This window comes from Eurypyga helias, unplaced genomic scaffold, assembly GCF_000690775.1.
Source record: "Eurypyga helias isolate BGI_N326 unplaced genomic scaffold, ASM69077v1 scaffold6191, whole genome shotgun sequence".
Classification (NCBI taxonomy): domain Eukaryota; kingdom Metazoa; phylum Chordata; class Aves; order Eurypygiformes; family Eurypygidae; genus Eurypyga; species Eurypyga helias.
Window position 1 is genome coordinate 1 of NW_010232651.1, and position 20,838 is coordinate 20,838.

Below are 20,838 nucleotides of genomic sequence, written 5' to 3' on the forward strand. Positions count from 1 at the left end.
GCCCTGTCCCACAGCACAACAGCAGTTGTTGGTCCTTCCAGTCCAAACCAGTCTGTGGTTCTGTCTGTCACAACAAAGTGAAGCTGTGTCTCAGCCTCATTCTCTGAGGCAGAGGTGAGGTCTTACCTGTGCTGGTGAATGCCTCTCTTAATGCCTTGCAGGGGAAGAGGAGGTGGAGGAAAGCCAGGTAACTTCCACCCCAGCTATCGAGAGGGCGACGTGTTACAACACCCCGCTGGGATGCTGCTCTGATGGCAAGACTGCGGCTGCTGATGCGGAAGGCAGCAACTGTCCAGGTGAGTTTGGCCTCGGGGCTGGGCTCTGGGCTCCTTTTTGGGGGTCAGGAGTCAGACTGAGCTCTTGCATGGTGCAGGAGAGGGAGAGATGCCACCGAGAGCTGCCCGGCAGGGAGAGCAGCATGGTGCTGTGCTTGCCCGACTGGCAGTGAGCACGGCCCAGTCTGAGGACTGGCATGTCCCTGCGGGGATGTTCATGATGTTGTGCCCACTGCCGCATCCCCCAGCAGCCAGCCTCAGTGCCTGAGTGGGTGCTGCTGCTCACGTGGGGAGCCAGGGCACCCTGCGGTTTTCTTCGCTTAGGTAACCACTTTCTTCCTGCTACAGCCTTAAAACTTGGACCAGTGTTTTCCCCAAGCTCCTACAGAGCTCATGACGGGCACAAGGAGGGATAAGGGAATTCTTGGATTCCCATTTGCATCGATAGCTGTAAAGGCAGCTGCGTTGACCAGGACTAGTTTGGTGCCAGGGCAGGCGGGGAGAGCAGCTATAGCTCCAGTGTCGCTGCTGGGCTTCCTGAGGGATGTGGAAGCTCCTTGACCCGTGCTGGGGTTCCTGGGAGTGTGCACTGCTCTCATGACCAGGGCGGGATCGGCCTTGCCTACTGACAGTCCCTTTCACACTATCCATGTCAAGAAAACACCGAGCCTGCTGCGCTCAGCCAGAGTATTGGTTGTCCAACGTACATCCTTGTTACCCTAAAAATTGCTGCTCTGGGGCTGTCTCCCAGATGTTCCCTCACTGCTCACTGAGGTCCTTCTTAACTGTCCCTGTTCCTTGGGGTTTCCAGCAGGACATTCCCTTTTCCTCTGGACACCACGTTCGCTTCTTTAACCCACGAAAGGACAGCTGCTGGGAACCTCCCGTATGGTTACCCACAGTGGGGATCTTTCCGTAGCTGCCTCCGCAGTCCTGCAGCTCCCCTGGAAGGGAACCGCACCTTGGGTTCCCGTTCCAGTTTCAGTCTGGTTTTTGCAAGGCCGGCCACGGCTTGTTAGCTGGCAGGGTCTCTACTTCCCTCTCCCAGCACAGGTCTTCTCCTTGTCCAGCGTCCACGTTTCGCCCTCCTCTGCCCCTGTTTGCATGCACGTGTCTGATCCTGCCGTGTTGACTGTGTGCTGCTCTGGCTAACGTCTTTCTCTTGTTACTCAGCCGGTGCAGGGGGGCTGCTATCCGGGCCGGAGCTCAGAGGAAACCGTATGGTAAAAGCTGCCATCTCCAGCCTGGTCTTTGCCATCTGCTCCAGCACCCTCTGATACTAATCCTCCATGGCGCTCTCCCAGTCCCATCCCGACTAACCCCAACACTGGCACTACCCACGCACTGCCATCACCCTTTCCCCCCAGGGACTCGAATGCTCCTTGCGGCTGTCAGCCACACACCTGTCCCCTGCCCACGAGCTGACTAAAGGCGTTTGTCTTGTTTACCCTCCCTTCCGTAGCCACCAAGGTCTTCCAGGGAGTCCTCATCTTGGAGGAGGTGGAAGGCCAGGAGCTGTTCTACACGCCTGAGATGGCTGACCCCAAGTCGGAGCTCTTTGGAGAGACGGCCAGGAGCATTGAGAGCGCGGTGAGCATTAATCCGTGTTGGTGTTTGGGACTTTTTTGAGATGAGCTTGACCTACAAAAGCTGGGAGTGAACACGTCTTATTGCCAGGGCCAGCGCTTGCATGGGATGGACACTTAAGAGTGAGGGGAGGTGATGTACCGGTTCTGTGTAAGAGGTGTCCTCTGTGAATTTGTCTGATCTCTCAATCCACGTGTGACACCAGCCTCTGCTACGTGATGTGCCAGTGGGCTCCATCCTTTGTTACCTGCTAGGTCAAAACTTACCCTTTTTCAGTTTCATCTTGGTGGTGGGGCTGTTCAGATAGGCAGTTCTCCCTTAACTCCCTATTTCCCAAAGTGTCCTTATATCCATGAAAAGCCCTTAGACAAAAAACGTGTCCCAAACCCCTTTGCCCCTCAACTTGGGAAGTTGCTTGTGTAAATTCCATCTCCCCCCTTTAAGGAGAACCCCGTGCATGGCCGGCTCTTGGAGTAAGCAGTGTGTACGTATGGGTGTGCCAAGGAAGCGCTGGGTGGGGTAGCGACGTCCTGCTCGTAGGCTGCAGTTTGGCACAGCAAATACAAAGCATCTTTGCAAGGAGATTAGCATATTTAGAGCTGGTTCCGAGCCGCGCTCAGAAGTTGGCAGGCCCTCAGTACAGTCGTATAAGCAGATGTGAGCCTGGCATATGGACCATATGGCTCCTGCAGCTCTGTATCACAATAACAGTATTTCCCCATACAACAGTGGCTTCTATCTGAGGATGCAAACGCGCACACAAAAGCTTCATTCACTGGTTCATCCATTCACCCCCTTGTGAGAAGGCAGATTTCGCTAGTTTTCCCAGGGCTGGGGGAAATGAAGGCATGGCACAGGCCCTCTGTCCCAGAGGCTGGCTGTGGCTGGGCTGAGAGTTCCTGGGCAGAGAGCTGTTGTCCCTGTGCAACCTGCCTGCAGATACCTGTGGATGTGATGTGCTCCTTTGCCCTTCTGAGGTCACTGTGCCCAAATTTACAGGGGGAGGATATACCATGGGACCATCAGCCAGTTAATTACCTTCTTCTGTCTCTGCCTTGAAGCCGAGGGAAGGAAGCAGTGGCCTCTAGCCGTGACAACTGCCAGTCCAGCACAGGGCTGTTCAGATAGCTAGCAGGGGTGTTAAAGCCCTGACTTGCTGCAAGCCTCGGACCGTCGCTGTCTCCTTCATGTGCCTTCAGCCAAGTCCTGCAATATCTGAGAGCCAAGTTGTAGAAGCCAGTCAGGTACTTAAAGATGCAGAATGGTGCCTTATGGGATTTTCCAAAGTGCCTAAGCAGCTTTAGAAGAGATCAGTATGACTTAGATAGCACACAATAGAAAATCCCTATATATCCCTCTAACTGCAAGGTGCCTCTGGTCTGGCTCTGTTTGGCTCTTCTCCACGGGTACGGTGGGGATAGCTCACTTGCCCCCCACACTATGTCTGGATCCTGTTCTTTACCTTTGACTGCAGGCCGTTAGGAATAGGGACCATCTGAAATTATCACCCTCCACAAAGGAGCCCTGTTCTCTGCCTGTGTCAGTGGGATGTCTTGCAAAGGTTTGGATGCAAACCCCTGTGGGTTGAAACCAAGGAGACTCGCTGAGAGTCAGGATCTTGTACTGAAAGGACCTATGCCCTAGGATCTCACCGTTAGTCTGTTTATCTTTCCTCCTTCACCTCTGACCACCTAGCTGGATGAACTTTTCCGCAATTCTGACGTCAAGAAGGATTTCAAAAGCATCCGTGTCCGAGACCTGGGACAGAGCAGCGCTGTCCGTGTCATCGTGGAGTCCCACTTTGACCCAGGTAAGATGCTTCACTGTGGCATCTCCATCTCCCTGAGCAGGGAGCAGGCACTCTGAGAAACAAGCATGCAGAACCTTACTAATATTTGCTGGGGATATGTCTTCTGTCCAGAAAAGAGCTGGGAGGAGGTACGCCTTCCCGGTGATGCTTCACTGTGGCATTTCCATCTCCCTGAGCAGGGAGCGGGCACTCTGAGAAACAAGCATGCAGCAAGGAGATGAAAGAACCTTACTAATATTTGCTGGGGATATGTCTTCTGTCCAGAAAAGAGCTGGGAGGAGGTACACCCTAAACTGGTGCCTGGAAGGCTGGAAGCGTTTTCCTAGGGAAAGGAATTGTTTGGATGCATTGTGGGGAAGTCATGAGAGGGAAACTGCTAGGTGGGCCTACATCTTCACTCCTGCCTTTGTCCTTTCTCCTCCTGGCTATGATCAGCCACTTCCTACACGGCAGCTGATGTCCAAGGGGCCCTGCTGAAGCAGATCAAAGCTTCCAAGAAGAAGACTATTCTGGTGAAGAAGCCCCAGCAGGAGCATGTCAAATTCATGGACTTTGGTGAGCCTTCTCTGACTGTGGTCAGTCCCCCTCCCTTGGTTTAGGCTTTTGAATGGTCAGGCTGGCTCTTCCGGTCTTTCTTCCCCAGAGAGTATCCTTCAGAGGTTGGTCCATGTGCCCAGACTTGTTCTCAGCTCAGGAAGGCCAAAAGGGGGGTAATATTGCTCCCCTCTTGCACAGCACACGGCAAGCGGCAGTGCTGCACCGTGGCAGTGCCATCGTCCTGGAAAGTGAGCCCTTCCTGGCGCTCCCCCTGGTACTCCCAAAGGACTGGCCATCCCATCCCATGGGATCTCATGCTGATAAACCCAAACCATCAATTTTCCAGGAAAGAAAGGCACGTGGCCACACCTGCACCGGGCATGCAGCTCTGCTTGGGAGCATGGCTGCCCCCAGCCAGGGCGGGAGGAGAGGTAGCGATGCGGTGCAGACATACACCCAGCGGATTTGTAAGCTGGGCTGTGCAGCAGGAGCTTTGGAGCCTGGAGAGCAGAGGGGAGAGGGATTTTGGGGCTCTGGGGTGTGCAGTAGCCTGGGAGAACCATCCATCTGAGCCTCTCTGCTGCTCTCTTACCCCAAAAGCCCGAGCGGCTTTCCCTGCCCGCAGAGCAGGTTGTAAAGCACCAGCCTCCACCTGCACGTTGCTGTGTTTCAGACTGGATCCCCAGGCTCTTCACAACCACTGTCACCACCACCACGGCCACCACCATGGCACCCGCCACCACCCGGAGGTACACCACAGCTGCCGCTGCCACCACAGCCCACGTGCTACGCCCAGACGCCGCAGGTCGGCCCAGCCCCAAGACGGCGGGAGGAGCCCCACCTCCACCCCCCCTGCCACCACCCGCCGGAAACCCACGCGCCAGCCCCCTGCCACCAAGAAGGCCTTGCGGCCCTGCGACTCTCACCCCTGCCTGCACGGCGGCACCTGCGAGGACGATGGGAAGGAGTTCACCTGCAGCTGCCCGGCTGGCAAAGGAGGAGCTGTCTGCGAGAAAAGTACGTGCTCTGACCCCTCTCTGCCCATGCTCCAGCCAGCTGCAGGGTGATGGAGGGGCCTGGGAGCACGGGCACCGCACACGGCGCCAGGCAGGGCTCGATTGAACCGGCTGCGTAGCGCTCTGGCAACATGCTTAACCAGGGCTGCCCTGATTTACTGTGACCTGCCACGGGCGGGTTGGTGGCACGCTGGGGGCAATCAGTCATTGTGAGTGCTTATTCCTGAAAAGCTTTGTCCCTAAAGCTACAGACTGGAGCGCCTAAAGCTGCTGCTGCTGGATATGGGTGTCCAGCCATGTTCATTTTAACAGGGCTTGGCCTTCCAGATCCCTCGGAAAAATCTCAGCTGCAATAAATAAAAGCCTGGGGTGGTGAATGTAAATCTGTTGTGTGGGGTTCTGGGAGGACAGATAAAAATTATCATCTAAGGAGCAATGAAGTTGAGTTATGAGGAACTGTGTGTGCAGCAGAGCTCAGCTGAGGGCACAGGGGATGTGATAGCTGGGCATGGAAAGGACCGACAGCACTGGTCCTTACTGGGAGGAGCAGACTGGGACACTACTGAAGCTGGGTACTGGGGGAGCAGTATCACAGATCTCTAAAGCCTGGGAGCAATCTCTGGGGGGCATGCCATCACAAGAGGGGTTGGTTGATACCAGTGCAAGTGTCTGGGAGGCGGTGACAGGGGATAATTGCAGAGGAGAGCAGGGGCCCAGAGGAGACAGTGAGCTTCTTTCTGCCATTTCACAAGAGCTCTCTGTTTGTACAGGTAGGAAAACGTTCATAGTCTCATGTCAGGCTTTTATCTGCTCTCTATCCTTCTGCTCCCTCCTCTACTTCACTCCCTCTTCCTTTCTCTGCCACCCCTCCGCCCCTGGGCTTGCAGCTATCAGGTACTTCATCCCCAGCTTTGGTGGCAAGTCCTACCTGGCCTTCAAGATGATGAAGGCGTACCACACCGTGCGCATCGCCATGGAGTTCAGGACCGTGGAGCTCAGCGGGCTGCTGCTCTACAACGGGCAGAACCGTGGCAAAGACTTCATTTCCCTGGCGCTGGTTGGCGGCTTTGTGGAGCTCCGGTGGGTGCCCTTCCTCTCAGCCTGGTATGGGGGGTGGTGGGAGGTGGGGGAATCAGTGAAGCAGCCAGTATTGCCAGAACAGTCCTTGCAGAGCACTAGGAAGGTGCTGGGTTTGAACTTGCAGGTTAAGGAACAGTAGCATCAAATGAACAGGAAGAGGAGGAGCGTTTTTTCCAGTGTAATAGGAATACTGAGGGGACTCATTCCCTGGGGTGCTTTTCAACAAAGCTGATTGGCTTACTGCAGCTTGAATTTGGAAAAACTAAAAACTGGGGGAGGTTGATATTTTGAGCAAGTGGGAGGTTGTCCTTTGGTGCAGTTTTTATACTGGAAAAAGAAATGCAGGGAGAAAAAGAAAGGCCCCAGAAATCTGAGCTGAAATGATTTTCCCAGTTCCAAAAGCCAAAGGTGGAGATTTGGAATGAGGTGAGGTGGAGGGCAGACCTCTTGGACTGCGAAGCCCAGACAGGTTCTCAGACAGTCCCGATGCTCGGCGGAGGATGGCTGCATGCTCCGAGTGCAGCCTGGTCCAGAGGTGTGGAGGAACGGGGGGCTCCAACGTGCTCCCACCTTCTCCCCAGGATGCAGCAGCCCCTCTGCCATGGCATGGATGTCACCTTTCCGCAGGGTGGCACAGACACAGCCCTCCCTCTCTTCTGCTGCAGGTTTAACACCGGCTCTGGCACGGGCATCATCACCAGCAAGGTGCGCCTTGAGCCTGGCAAGTGGCACCAGCTGGTGGTGAACCGCAACCGCCGCAGCGGCATGCTCTCCGTGGATGGGGAGCCCCACGTCAGCGGGGAGAGCCCGACGGGCACCGACGGGCTCAACCTCGACACGGACCTGTTCATCGGGGGAGCGCCAGAGGATCAAATGGCTGTGTGAGTGAAGGCTCTGGGACCGCTGCCCTGAGCATTGCGGCATCTGCTGCGGGCAGAGCATCCACGGTGGCTGCAGCCCTCCGCCTGCTAGGGTTGTTGTGGAGGGGGGCTTCTCTGGGCACGGTGGGGGGCCTCTTAACGACCTGCTGGGGTGCACAGCCTGATCCAGATGCTCAGACGGCCTCTGCGTTTTTGCCTCTGGGGACAAAGCCCCCACCCACTTTGTCTTCTGTCCCCTCAGGGTGGCCGATCGTACCGCGGCTACAACTGGGCTGAAGGGCTGCATCCGCCTCCTGGATGTGAACAACCAGATGTATGACCTGCGGGAGAAAGGCAGTGACGTGCTGTATGGCAGCGGGGTGGGCGAGTGTGGCAACGACCCCTGTCACCCCAACCCCTGTCACCATGGTGGCATCTGCCATGTCAAGGAGGCAGAGATGTTCCACTGCGAGTGTCTCTACAGCTACACTGGTACGGGGAGGGGGCTGCAGACAGAGCATTGCTGGGGGTCCTGATTCCAGTGGGGGGCCCTGAGGGATCCCAGAGCCTCTGGGGCTGATGTTACAAGCTGTGGTGGGGAGGGATGTGGTGTGGAATGTTGGCAGTGGGTTAGAGGGAGAAGTGTAGGGCGAAGCTTCACCCAGTGGAGTCAATAAATGTAGGATGTGCACCGAAGGCAAGGGCGTACATAAGGCAAGGGGCAGGATCTGTTTGTTCTCATGCACAAAAAAAAAATTCCTCTTGCATTTTAAGAGCATAATCTGGCAAGGGTATCCTCTGCCATCTGCACGGTCCACTGTGGGGGTCTTCTTGAGTGATGGGAACCCAACCTGAGACAGGAGAAGGAAGCTAGCAGGGCATCAGGAGACATCAGAGACATCTGTCTCTGGCCAAGTTGTTCCTGATGGCTGTTGGTTTGAGCTGCTGAGGTGACAGGCTGCCTTTTCTGCTGCAGGCCCAACGTGTGCCGACGAGAGGAACCCCTGCGACCCTACGCCCTGCCACGTCTCTGCCACCTGCTTGGTGCTGCCAGAGGGAGGTGCCTTGTGCGCCTGTCCCATGGGCCGGGAAGGAGACTTCTGCGAGCTAGGTGGGACGGGAGCTGGCAGAGGAGCGGGTCTGGGGAAGGGGGTGGAACAGAAGGCGCTGATTTCCCCAGCCTGGGTGGCCAGGCAGCTTGCTCTGGCTGTGGGGCACTGTCTCAAGCTGCTCTGCCTCCTCTTCCTCACCATTCCCTCGTTTGTGCCCAGTCACAGAGCAGGACCACACCATGCCCTTCCTCCCGGAGTTCAATGGCTTCTCCTACCTGGAGCTGAATGGGCTGCAGACCTTCGTTCCTGACCTGCAGTAAGTGCCAGGGGGCGGGAGAGGGGCCGGGGAGTTCATCGCCTGTGTGGCTGATGTGGGGAGAGAGGTTGGCACAAGGGTTTGGCGTGCAGGGGTGGAGGAAGAGAGCATGTGGGCAGCTGGATTGGAGGGTATCCGTAATCCTTCTCTCCTCAGGGACAAAATGTCCATGGAAGTTGTGTTCCTGGCCAAGAACCCCAGCGGCATGATCTTCTACAACGGCCAGAAGACAGATGGCAAAGGAGACTTTGTCTCTCTGGCCTTACACGATGGCTACCTGGAGTACCGATATGACCTGGGCAAAGGGGCAGCTGTGCTCAGGTAGGGTGGGCTGCAGGCTGGGGAGCTGCTCGTGGGGGTGGTGGTGATGACAGAGGCATGAGGGACAGTTATGGCTTTCAGCGTCCAGCGCTAGCTTTGAGTTTCCCTCCCCGGAAAACCATAAGGAAGCGGAGGGGACCAGGCTTCATACTGGCTTCGGCTGTTTGCAGTAATGGCTCTTGATCTGCTGTTGTGCTGTGGGACAGGGCAGAGCTGGGGCTGCCCCCAGCTTGTGTCCCTTTCCCCGGCTAATCACAGCATGGTTTGGGCTGGCACTGCCATGGGCAGGGACACCTTCCACTAGCCCAGGTTGTTCCAAGCCTCATCCAGCCTGGCCTTGTGCACTTCCAGGGATGGGGCATCCACAGTTTCTCTGGGCAACCTGTCCCAGTGCCTCCGCACCCTCTCCAGGAAGAATTTCTTCCTGATGTCCACTCTCAGTCTCCTTTCCATTTAAACCCGTTACCCCTTGTCCTGTCACTCTCTGCCCTTGGAAAAAATCCCTTCCACCTTTCTTGCAGCCCCCCAGGCACTGGAAGGTGCTATAAAGTCTCCCTAGAGCCTTCCCTTCTCCAGGCTGAACACCCCAACTCTCCCAGCCTGTCCCCATGGCAGAGGTGCTCCAGCCCTCAGAGCATCTCTGTGGTCTCCCCTGGGCTCGCAGCAGCCAAGCCGGGCTGTCTGTGTGGCTGCGAGCTGAGGCAGCCCAAGCTGGTCAAGCTGCAGTGTCCTGGGCAGCCTGAGCTGGTCAGGGGAGTGATACAGCAGTGCGTGTGCAGCTGGTGATGCCAGAGCCCTCACCTTTCTTCTCCCTTCTCACAACCAGGAGCAAAGAGCCCGTTCCCCTCAACACCTGGATAAGCGTCTTGTTGGAGAGGAATGGGCGCAAGGGGGTAATGAGGATCAACAACGGCGAGAGGGTGATGGGAGAGTCACCGGTAAGTTAATGGGCTGGGGAGAGCTGTCTGGGGTAGCCCTGCTCCCCTCATGGGTGTAATGAGTTCCCAGGCTTGTGGGCTTTTAATCCCTGTGGTGCATGACTTTAAGGGTGGAGGAGGAGTGGGCAAGACAAGTGAGAAAAGGATGCTGTAGGGAAGAGCTCTCTTCCTCAGCTGCTCTGCAGCCTGGTCCTGGAGCTGTAGGACAGCAGCTGCCCATCTTTCCCAGCTGTTTCTCCCTCCTTGGCCCCCACCACACACAGAGCTGCAGCACCTTTGTCACTGACACGCATGCCCTGATTCCTGGAGCCTTGGTTTCAAGGATGTGTTTGAGCCCCCCTCACACACATGCACACGCACCCTTTTTTGCAGGTCCTCAAAGTACAGCAGGGAGATTAAGCAGCATTCCTTCAAAAAGAAGGGATTTCTTCCTCCCCTCCCTCTCACCTTTTCAGGCTCCTCTCCAAGCGAAGGTTACCCTGGCTGCCAGGGTGGCAGCGGCCCCTCCTGTTGCCTTCTGCTCCCCTTCCCCTTCCTTGGGCACTGGTTGCTGCGGTGGTCTTGCAGCCCTGCATGTTACGATGTTACCCACTGATCTCCCTTTTCTCTCTCTTTCTCTCTCTCTCCCTTTGATTTTCATTTGTATTTTTCCCTCCCCTGCTGTCTGGATCCCAGAAATCCCGTAAGGTAAAGATAAGTATGACCCACCGCACCTCCATCTCATCTGCCATCGGCACGTTGTTTTCCATTCAGACCTCAGTGTTTCACCCGCTCCCCTTCCCATCTGACCAAGCAGTTTTAGGATCTCTGTAGATTAGAGAGACTCGTTCCCTTCCATCATTACTTTCCAGCCAGTTGTTACATTTTGTTTCGGAAGCATTTCAATTAATCCAGTCATGTTTCTCCTGTTAACTCCACAAAGCATTAGCTAGTGATTCATATAACTGCATCTCTGCCTCGCCGCTGTGCCTCGGGGTCCGTCCCACGTGCACAGGAGGGGACATCGCTTCTGCTGGGTGCCCGGTGAGCCACCGGGCTGAAGACTCACCTGGGATGTCCCGTGCTGTCCAGCCGGGGCTGCAGGGTGACAGCAAGGAAGGGGGTTGCTCTCTTCCAAACTCACAGCCCTGTGAGATGCCTGGGAGCCTCCCCATGCCATTTGCTGTAGCAGCTGGATGAACCCAAGCTGAATCCCTCTGGTATGAGTTTGGGTGTAAACATTAGCCCTGGCAAAACTGAAGCAATATTTGTTTGCTTGGGTTTGGCAGCCACGTAAAGCCAGAGAACCCCCACGCCTGAGGGTGTCAGAACAGCATCTCCCCAAAATCAGATTTACAGGAAGCCTTTTCCTTGTGTGCCCGCTGGCAGGCAAGACCTGGAGCTTGGTGTGGGGAGCTTTGCTGGAGTTCTTTACACAGCCTGGTTTGGTGCCGTATTCGTGGAGCTCATCCGCTCCCTGTGCCCGGCAGCAGGGTGTGGGGGCAGCGGGGTGTGCAGGGCAGCCAGGCTGGAGCAGCACCGGGAATGGAGGAGAAGGTGAAGACCCGCTCCCAAGCGGGATGCTGAGCCCAGCCTGCCTTTCCCTGCCCAGCCCACCTCCCTGCCTGCCCTAGGGCAGAGCTGTCCTGCTCGCTCGGCCTCCGCAGGGATGGCTAGTGGTGCCCCACAGCAGCCGTGCGCCAGGACACAGCCCGTGCCTTGGGCAGGGAATGGTGGAGCGTGGGTGACAAGCGGTTGTCGCTTTCTTTCCCACCAGCCCAGCTCTGGTTGTGCGCGGGTGCCCGCTCTGCCTGCAGCCTCCCCACAGAGCTGGGCCACGTGCTTGCAGCTGAGGGACAGCCTGACATCTCCATCGCACCTTCTCCCCTCTCCTCCCTAGGTACCTCACACCTTCCTGAACCTGAAGGAGCCATTTTACGTGGGGGGAGCCCCCGATTTCAGCAAGCTGGCTCGAGCAGCTGCCATCTCCACCAGCTTCGATGGAGCTGTGCAGAGGGTAAGGCAGCCGGGGGCAGGGAGACGTGCCATCGGCACTGGCACTGCTGGAGGAGGGGGAGGACGAGCCTGGGGGCCGGCTGCTCTAACATCTGGATCCATGTGCACAGGGGGGCACACCCAATTGACAAGTGGCAGGGGTGGGTGGCAGGAGGGGAGGTGGGGGTGTGTCACAGGAACGTGGGAGGCTTGGGGCTGGGTCCCTGTGTCCCTCTGTCCCCCCTCCAGCCCCTGCAGAGAGGTGACTCTTGTGCTTTCTCTTGCTTGCATCCGTCAGATCTCCGTCAAGGGGGTGCCTGTGCTGAAGGAGCAGAACATCCGCAGCGCCATTGAGATCTCCCCCTTCCGAGGACACCCTTGTACCCAGAAACCTAATCCCTGCCAGAACGGAGGCACTTGCAGTCCCCGGCTAGAGAGCTACGAGTGTGCCTGCCAGAGGGGCTTCTCCGGAGCTCACTGCGAGAAAGGTGAGGCTGCCAGGACGTGGACCCTCACCCACTAGCCAGGCACGGCAAGGAAACTGCTTCCATGCTTCGCTGGTGGTAGCAGGACAGCACACGGCTTACGCCAAGCCTGAGGTCTTGCCCTTGCTGTAGCAGCTGGGGTGGGATCTGGGGGAATCAAGCTGTGGCATTTGCAGGCTGGCACTGATGTGGAGCTGTGAAAGCAGTGCCGTTTCTCAGAAATGCAGGTTTACACTGCGTGCTGCAGGAAAAATGCTGCTGCCCGTGGGTGCATCACCCAGCCCTGTCACCTCCTGTCAGTGCACGCTGACCCTGTCTTGTGTTCTTGTGCTCAGCTAAAGCCTCCTGGGGCAGGGAAGTGTGGGTTGGTGCCGTAGCAGACGAGGGTTTCTTTTCTGCTCCCTCCCTGAGATTAGCCCTTGGGTCATCATCAAGTCCAGGTTCCTCCCTGGCTTCAGCCAGGAAACCAGTAAGGCTGCAGATTTCATGGCAGTTGGCTGCAAAACAGGGAGATGGTCCAAACCCACGGGCTTTAAAGCCATGACAGAACTTTATGGGGGCTTCTTTAGGATGCCAGAGTGCTGATGTGCCCCAAGGGATGGCAGGTTTGTGCATGCCTTTGTCCCATGCTCAGTGTAAAGGGGGATTTTCCCAGTCTCCAAGGATGGACAGGCCATGCCACGTTGCCTGACAGCTCTTCTTTTTCCCACCTCCAGTGATCATTGAGAAGGCTGCTGGAGATGCAGAGGCCATTGCTTTTGATGGTAGGACATATATGGAGTACCACAATGCCGTGACAAAGAGGTAACTTGGCTGCTGAGCTGAACCAAGATTAAAACAAGGAGTTAGGGCTGTTAGCAGGAGGAAGAACTAGAGTTGAAGAAGTCCCAGCTGCAGTGCCCAAAGAGGGACAACCCAAACTGAGGACATGAGCAACCACTTTCAGCCCTTTCCTCCAAAGCTGGCCTGTTGGCAGAGGGTTTTCCCCACCACTCAGTGCCTGGCCCACGTCAGGTCTGGATGCTCTCATTCTGCAGTGTGTGGGCCACCTTCTGGCCCACACACAGCTGGACTGAGAGTGGGATGAAGCTGAGTGCACCCCACGAAGGTGGTTAATGTGGCCTGTGTCCTGCTCCTGGTCAGTGGTCACATGCTCAGGGATGGGTTGTGGGCTGGGTGAGCTGTGCTGAGGGGAGAGGTAGTTTAATTGCTTTAATTGACACCTGTTTTGCCAGCTCCTTTGTGTCCCTGGCTGTGCAGCCGGGGTCAGTTCTGATGGTAGGGATGGGCTGTTGCTGCTGCGGGACCTGGCTAGCCTTCTCCAGCATCTGCTCAACCCCGACCCCATGGACTGGGGGTACGTGTTTGGACCCTGTTGTCTCTGGCTGTGCTGGTCCCTGGGGCTGCTCTCTGAAGATAAGCAGAGCCTGGTACACAAGTGCTGGCTGATGTCCTGTTCAGCTTCTGGGCTGGATATTTCTCCTACAGAACACTTGGTCCACTGCAGTCTGGCTCCGTACCCTTCCTCAGCACTGTGCTCCTACAGCCCCCGTGGTTAATTCCCAGCTCCACAGCACTGGGATAGGGTATTGGATAAGGCTCTGTCCATCTGCCTCTTACACCCTCAGAGTCCCTGCTGCCCTAACACCCTGCCTGGGGAGGGCATCTGTGTTGCGCTGTTGTTTGTCAGTCTCTGTCTGTCTGTCTCTTCTCAATGTCCTTGTTTCTTTGTTTTCAAGCCACCTGACCAATGAGATCCCCGCGTAAGTACGGTCCTCCCCATGGTCCAGCTCCTTCCCGCAGCCATCTGCCCTCCACCACCTCTCCCATTGCCACCCTGGCCACTGGCCCGCCCTCGGGAGTGCAGGGCGGGTGTGGGAGGAGGAATGCAGGCACTGTCCCAGGGGTCTGCCATGGCAGGCATTCCCGTTACAGGATGAGAAGGACATGGATACTGGCTGCAGCTCCAGTAGCTGTACAACAGCCCAAACGCAGGCAAGGAGCAGCAGGAGCTGTGCTTCCAGGCTCTGCTGCAGTCAGACGTTGTCCCAGTAGCATGCAGCAACTTAGCCTGAGTTTAAGTGGATGAGCATAGAAGAAGAAAGTTCCTGTGACCTACCCCTTCCATCAGAACCAAAGGCATCAGTGGTGGAAGTAAGGGCGTGCTTATCCTGCCCTGATTTTTCCAGCGTGAATTTGGCATTGCTGCCATAGCAAGGAGGCCAGGCTGGGTGCTAGGAGAGAATGTTCCCCGGTCAGGGGTGTGTGGCCTGGGCAACCCCTCACAACATGCAGCTTGGCCAGGGCAGAAGATGGGCTGGGGGTTTCTTCCCTAGAGCAGGCTTTAGTTTGCTCTCTTGTCTGTCTTGCTGAGAGGCAGGAGTGGAAGCGAAGCACTGGTCCATGCAGCTGTATTCCCCGCTGTGTGGGGGACAGTTTGAGTGATACCTGCCTGTCACATCCTCATTTCACCTCATTTTTTTGCAAGCTGGTGTCCGACAGAGTTTTGGGAGGCTGAGTTGCATGCATGCATGCATGTCAACGCCTGGGGAGCCCCAGAGCCCATCAGCTGCATGTTCACCACTGTTTAGGAGGTGCTGTGGTGATTTGGAAAGGGCTTTCTAGGAGCCAGGCTTTTCTCCAAAGCTGGACAGTACCCTACAGCAAGGAGAGGCCTGTAGTGACCTGCACAACAGCTCTGCCCTGTGGCAGAGTGCCCAGCTGTCTCCTGCACAGACATGAGCCACATCCCTGCAGATGAGCACCTTGGTGTCCTGTCTCTCCCAGTGCTCTGCAAAGGGCAGGTCACCATTCCCAGCCTCCTTGCCTGACCCAGCCTATTTTGGCCGTGCGTGCCCCATCCTGCGAGGGAGCTTAGCACCTCTCCCCACATCCCTCTGCAGGGATTTGGCAGCCGCTCTCCCTAGCCACGCCAGGGCTGAAGGACCCATTGCAATGCCCATAAAAAGTAGTTTCTTCTGCTTCCAGGCAGACACTGGGGTGTGAAGTGGGCAGGACTCACTCTCCAATTGCTTCTCTGGGCTCTGCCGGCCACGACATGCCCGTACCTTTCATTTTTTTTTTTTGAACATACATTTTTATATATACATCTGGTTAGAGCTGATTGCAATGCCGGGCCTGTAGCCCCCATCGCTTGCAGGCAGTGCCAGCAGGACAGCTGTACTCCTGGGTTTCCCCTTCTCTGTGAACTCCCAAGTGCCCCAAGGCTGACTCGGAGGCCTTATGTGACGATTCGGCTATCTGCCTAGGGAGCCCGTGCAGCATCCTGAAGAACCAGCCTGAGATCTGCCCACAGGGCTGCCCAGCACAGGGTCCTCATGCAGGGCCACGGACCAAAAGCTCCCTTTCCCCAGCAGTGTTGCCCTCTGTCCTGTCCTGGGACACCCTTTGATGGATGCAGGGCAGTAGGTCATGAGCAAGAACACTGATAGTCCTGACCCAGGGGAGAGTTGCAGTGCCCCTGCACTGCTGGGACAGGGCTGTGTTCGCTCTTTGGCATCGTTGTGCTCACCCTGGCTAAGCAACAGCTTGCCAGCTTGCCTCGCTGGCTTGAGGAAACTCAGCCCCAAGGACAGTGGCTGAGGGTTCCTGCTCGTGCTGGGTGGTTTTCTTGGTTTGGGAATCGCGTTGGGTGAAGAGCTGCTGCTGCTGAGCAGGGCTGTTCCCTCTCTGTGAACAGGGTGGGAGGGAAGGATCTCCTCCACTCTGCTGCGCTTATCGCATGCTCCCCTTTCTTCCCGCATCTAAGTCCCGAAGCGCTGGACTATCCGGAGCCCAGGTGAGTCTCTGCCAGGCTTTCAGCTCTTGTGTCTCGTGCTCTGCTGTTGCTGCCTCAGCATGTCTCTGTCTCTGTGTGTGTTCTGTGTGTCCATACCCTTGGCTTTTTATTTGTAAGGGGTACAGCTCTGCAGATGGTGAAGGTAAACATGAAGGAAGCCCTGTCCCTCCAATTTTTAGGAACAGCAGCTCCTAGGCAGCTCCTGGCTCCTGGGGGACCTAGACAGCACATAGCTCCAAGTGAGGGGAGAGGCTGAGTTGCCTTGACAGTACAACAGGCTTCATGCAGAGCCCTTGTCCAGCCCTTTGGACCCAGTCTCCCTTGGGAATAAAAAGCTGTCTGTGTTGCCCGTGTTGTCTGGTCTGCGTGTGCACGTGTCAGCAGTGTGTCTCCAAGCCTCCCAGGAGAGTGGATGGCGACTCCATATGGCAACCTCACCCTTTGCCAAGAGCCTTTTGCCTGTTCCAAAAGGGACCGAGCAAAGATGCGGATGCCAGTATGGGGGAGATCACATCCTTCCTTCATTCCTCCCCTGGGAAAAGACACCATATGCAAGAGAAAGAAGACTGTGTTGCCTCTGTGGACAGTCTCCATCCCCTTCAAACTTCAGGGTGCTCCTCTCCTCACAGACCCCGGGTTCAGGTTCCCATGGGGCTTTGGTCAGATGTAGCAGCAGAGCAAACGCGTCCGAGGCTTGTGGCTGTGGGGTGATGGCATGGGTCATCCCCAGGCGCCCCAGCTCTGCTTGCACCTCAGAGGCCTGCAAGCAGGATGGTGAAATGGTGTTGACCCCACTGCTGCCTGCAGCCCTCGCGATCTGGAAGGCATCCTCTTTGTTCTGACCTCTCCCAAATCGAAGGCAGCTCTGTGGGGAAAACCCTCCCGCTGGCCAGATCGGGGCCAGCCCGGCTGTGCTCACAGCCCACGTAACGGGCCTCTTCCTTCAGCGCCTGCATACGAAGCAAAACAACTTGCAGGGGCTGATGTGTCTGTGTTCCGTGGAGGGCAAAAGCCAAGAGGTAGTACCCTCAAGCTGTGCCTTTGGAGGTTTAAGCTGGATGTTGGGGAAATCACTTCATTCTGGGGAGAACTGTGCAGCCCCTGCTCAGGTCAGGAGGAAGATGGAGAAGCTCCAGTCCTGGTATTTCCATGCTCAGCTGGGCAGAGCCACAGCTGCCCTCCTCTAACGCTGGCAGCGGTCCTGCTCAGCCGGAGCTGGGTTAGACCCCTCCAGAGGGCCATTTCTTTGATCCTGTGACCTGGTTCGGAGCTTTCCATCTGCTCCCCCCACCATGCACCAGGTTTTCTGAGCAGGCCTGAGAGATTACATAGGCTGCGACCCCCCCCAAGTGCAGCAGGTAGGGACTGAGACCCCGTGCGTAGCCTGGTGCCAGCACGCGGTTGAGGTTATCCTCAGCCGGTGAGCTCGTTGGCTGGGAACAGGAGGCTGCTCCGAGGAGCTGACTGGCTGCCTGTTGCTTCTTTTAACTCTGCTCTGTCTTCTCCCCGTGCAGTGAGAAGGCCTTGCAATCGAACCACTTTGAACTTAGCATCAAAACAGAAGCCACTCAGGGGCTCATCCTGTGGAGTGGGAAAGGGCTGGAGCGATCCGACTACATTGCCCTCGCCATAGTGGATGGCTTCATACAAATGACCTACGACCTCGGCTCCAAGCCAGTCGTCCTACGATCCACGGTCCCAGTCAACACCAACCAGTGGATCCATATCAAAGCATACAGGTGGGAAGGGAAAGCATACAGGCTGGCAGGAGGGGAGAGCAGATCGCTCTGGGATGGGCAAGCTGTGAACTCAGGAGCCTGAGTCATGGCCGTGGCTCCATGCCCTGTGATCCCCAAGGGTCACTCCTCTTCTTGGATAATAATAGAGGAGAGGCATGTGGGCAGTGCCGCGTTGGAGGGGTGCGTGTTGTGACACGCCTGGAAATGTCAAAGGGTCTGGCTCAAGGAGGTACGAAAGGTTCATGCCTTTTATTTTAGCTGGCTGAGGGTTTGACATTCTGTACGCGTTGCGCCCGAGCCGTCCCTTTTATTTTTATTGGTAGTGGGAGTGGTGAGCGGATCATGCAGCTGGCATGCCGGGGATTTCTGCTGATGGGTCTGGAGGGCGCGGGAGGAAGCCATGGCCGCTGGCAGGGCCGGCGGTGGGATGCCCAGGGGGTGGCGGAGGGGAGCGTGTGCCACAGGCTGCGCAGGGAAGCCGTGCACTGCCCCATGCTACGCAGCCTGATGGAGCTCCGCTCCCCGCTCCTTTCCAGGTGGAGAGGGCTGATGGAGCCCAGCATCCGGATTTAGCGTGAAGCTCTGGGTTTTTCCTCGAAGGTTGCTAACCTTTATGTTTCTTCTTCCCTCTGGGAGCAGGGTACAGAGAGAAGGTTCCCTTCAAGTTGGCAACGAAGCCCCCATTGCTGGCTCTTCTCCGCTCGGTGCAACACAGCTCGATACAGACGGGGCCCTGTGGCTGGGTAAGTCCATGTGGGAAGGGTAAACCTCCTCCGCGCCCCTTGCTGAGGGGCTCAGAGCTGGAGCTGGGATGTTGATGCTTGTTTCAGTGGGACACCTTTGCCTCCCAGGTGGTTTTGACAAGGTTGACCTAAAAAGTCCCTGGTTTGTTCTCTGCCTACTAGAGCAGGGTGCTGGTGACAGCAGAGGGACAAAGGGTTGGCTTTACCAAATGCCAGTCCTTTCCATGTCACCGTGTCTCCTGAAGAAAGCCGTAGCTGGCCTGCAGCTCTGGATCCCCTGCTGCCAATGGCGTTAGCCTCCATTCATGAGCCTCCCAAATGGTACTTGCTTGGGTGACTCTGGTTCCCAAAAGTGGAACGGCTGAGTTGAGAGAAGGGTATTTCTGCCTGGAAACATGTAAATACCCAGATTTTAAACGTTGCTTTCTTTGCGTAACATAGAATAAGCAGACATGCCAGAATGTGCCCGTGTGAGCAGCAGAGTCAGTTCCATTTGTGTTGACATAAGATTTCTGATCCTGCAGATGGAGAGGTTGGCCCCTTGAATCTCTCTCACACTGCCTGTGGCAGATCCGTCAGCACACAGGGAGTAGGTTTGGCCTGTAAAGGCTCAAACTGGCAAGAAATCCACCCACAAGTGTAGGGTAATTGTGGTTAAATAAAACTGGTACTAATCCGAGCTAAGAGGATAGACAAGTCCTTTCTGGATCCTGAAGGGATGAAAGAAGGATGCCCAGGGGATGCTGCAGGTCCTGGGCTTTATTTGTCTCCTGAGGGACTTGCATGACTCAAGCCTCCCCCTGTAAGTTGGGGACTGGGCTTTTCCTCGAGCAGCACTGCCCCTCCGGAGGGCACAGGGGCACAAGGGCCGCAGATGTCAACAGACAGAAATGTTCACCTGGGTATTTTGGTCATCTGTAATGAAGAAACAGTGAATTAGAGTCTCTTCAGGCTTTTCAGAAACATCCTTTCTTATCTTCCCAGTCTAAGCCTGTAGCTTCAGGTGTAACCTAACTTTAAAAGAGTCCATAGTCAAAAACATAGCCATACCTCTGAAAAGACAGTGCCCCAGATGTCATTTCTCATTCTGAAATCAACCTAGAAGTTATGAAGAAATAATTTTTCCATGAGAAATTTTAGCCTGGCTCTTCCAAAGGCTTTGTTTGCAGTCAGTCTGTCATAATTTCAGGGTCTGGAATGAGCTGTAGTTTGACGTTTCAGTAGCTGAAATAAAATTTAGTTTGAATTTGGGGCCAACCTCCAAGGAAATGAAGCATTTTAAGTTGAACTGGTATTTTAGAATACCAGTTGGTATTCTAGGTGTCTTCAGGGAACCTGTATGTGTTGGTTGGAACTGGTATTTCTCTGATTGAATGAAATAAATCCCATTGAGGAAAGAGGCTTGTCGCAGGTGGCGAGGAGGGCATTCCCTGCGTGTCCTTTCTCCTCCCGCTGACCTTGTGTGCTGTCTCTTGCAGGGGGAATGGAGAAGCTGAGCGTGGCTCACAAGCTGCCCAAGGCCTACAGCACTGGCTTTATTGGCTGCATAAGGGACGTGATTGTTGACCGCCAAGAACTGCATCTGGTGGAGGACGCTTTAAACAACCCCACGATATTACACTGCTCAGCCAAATAGACCCCCAGGGACCCTCCCTTCTCCTTCCCTCCCTCCTGCCTATTGCTGTAATTATTTTCTATTTTTGTAAACTTATTGCTTTTTATATTTTTGGGGGGGAGGGGGGAAAGGGAGGGGAGGAAACACCTTTTCTTTTGGGTTATTTGTTTGGTTGCAGTCTATCCAGGTCAGTCAGACTCTAATCAAACCGCAGCAACAAAGAACAAACCTTGAACCAAGTCTCCAAGAAGTGACAGAAGAATTTCCCCATCGCACCTGCATTGTAAATTCTTATTCATACTTGAAGCTTCTTTTTTGGGTTATTTTTTTCCCCCTCCTTGCTTGTGTTCTCGGGTTGTTGTTCACGCCTGCGGGGGAAAGGATGCTGGTGCTGGCGAGACGTGTGGCCTTTGTGGATTCACCCCCTCCCCATCTCAGGCCTGGCCCCAAAGCCCCCCCTGCGGTGCTGGCTGAGCAGGGAGGTGGCCATCAGAGAGAAGTGGGAGTTGCCACCCTGCTTTGGGGCCTGGCTCTGCCAAGCCTGTTCCTGGCCCTGTGTTCACCCTACCTCCCTCCTCCCCCCCTTCCTCACACTATAATTTATGTGTGTAAGAATCTCAAGTGCTTTTCTCCTTTATGCTCTGTTAAAATCAGGGATGCCATGCACTGGAAGAGAGACCAAGGTCTGCTC

At 55.8% G+C, this 20,838-nt stretch overlaps 1 protein-coding gene across 1 annotated transcript; it reads left to right on the plus strand.

Moving 5' to 3' along the window:
* Positions 1–161: 161 nt before the first annotated feature.
* Positions 162–20,546, plus strand: LOC104516942 (agrin-like; the record flags this gene model as incomplete). The annotated part of the gene is given in 22 exon segments (XM_010161456.1): positions 162–296; positions 1,738–1,865; positions 3,558–3,672; positions 4,108–4,227; positions 4,883–5,035; positions 5,038–5,226; positions 6,113–6,305; positions 6,971–7,186; positions 7,428–7,657; positions 8,142–8,276; positions 8,437–8,530; positions 8,690–8,854; positions 9,681–9,792; positions 10,468–10,479; positions 11,672–11,788; positions 12,065–12,254; positions 12,968–13,055; positions 13,991–14,014; positions 16,021–16,050; positions 17,565–17,789; positions 18,429–18,532; positions 20,011–20,546. Coding segments are annotated over 22 exon segments (2,933 nt in total), but the record flags the coding sequence as incomplete, so codon positions are not given.
* Between the last annotated feature and the right edge of the window lie 292 nt (positions 20,547–20,838).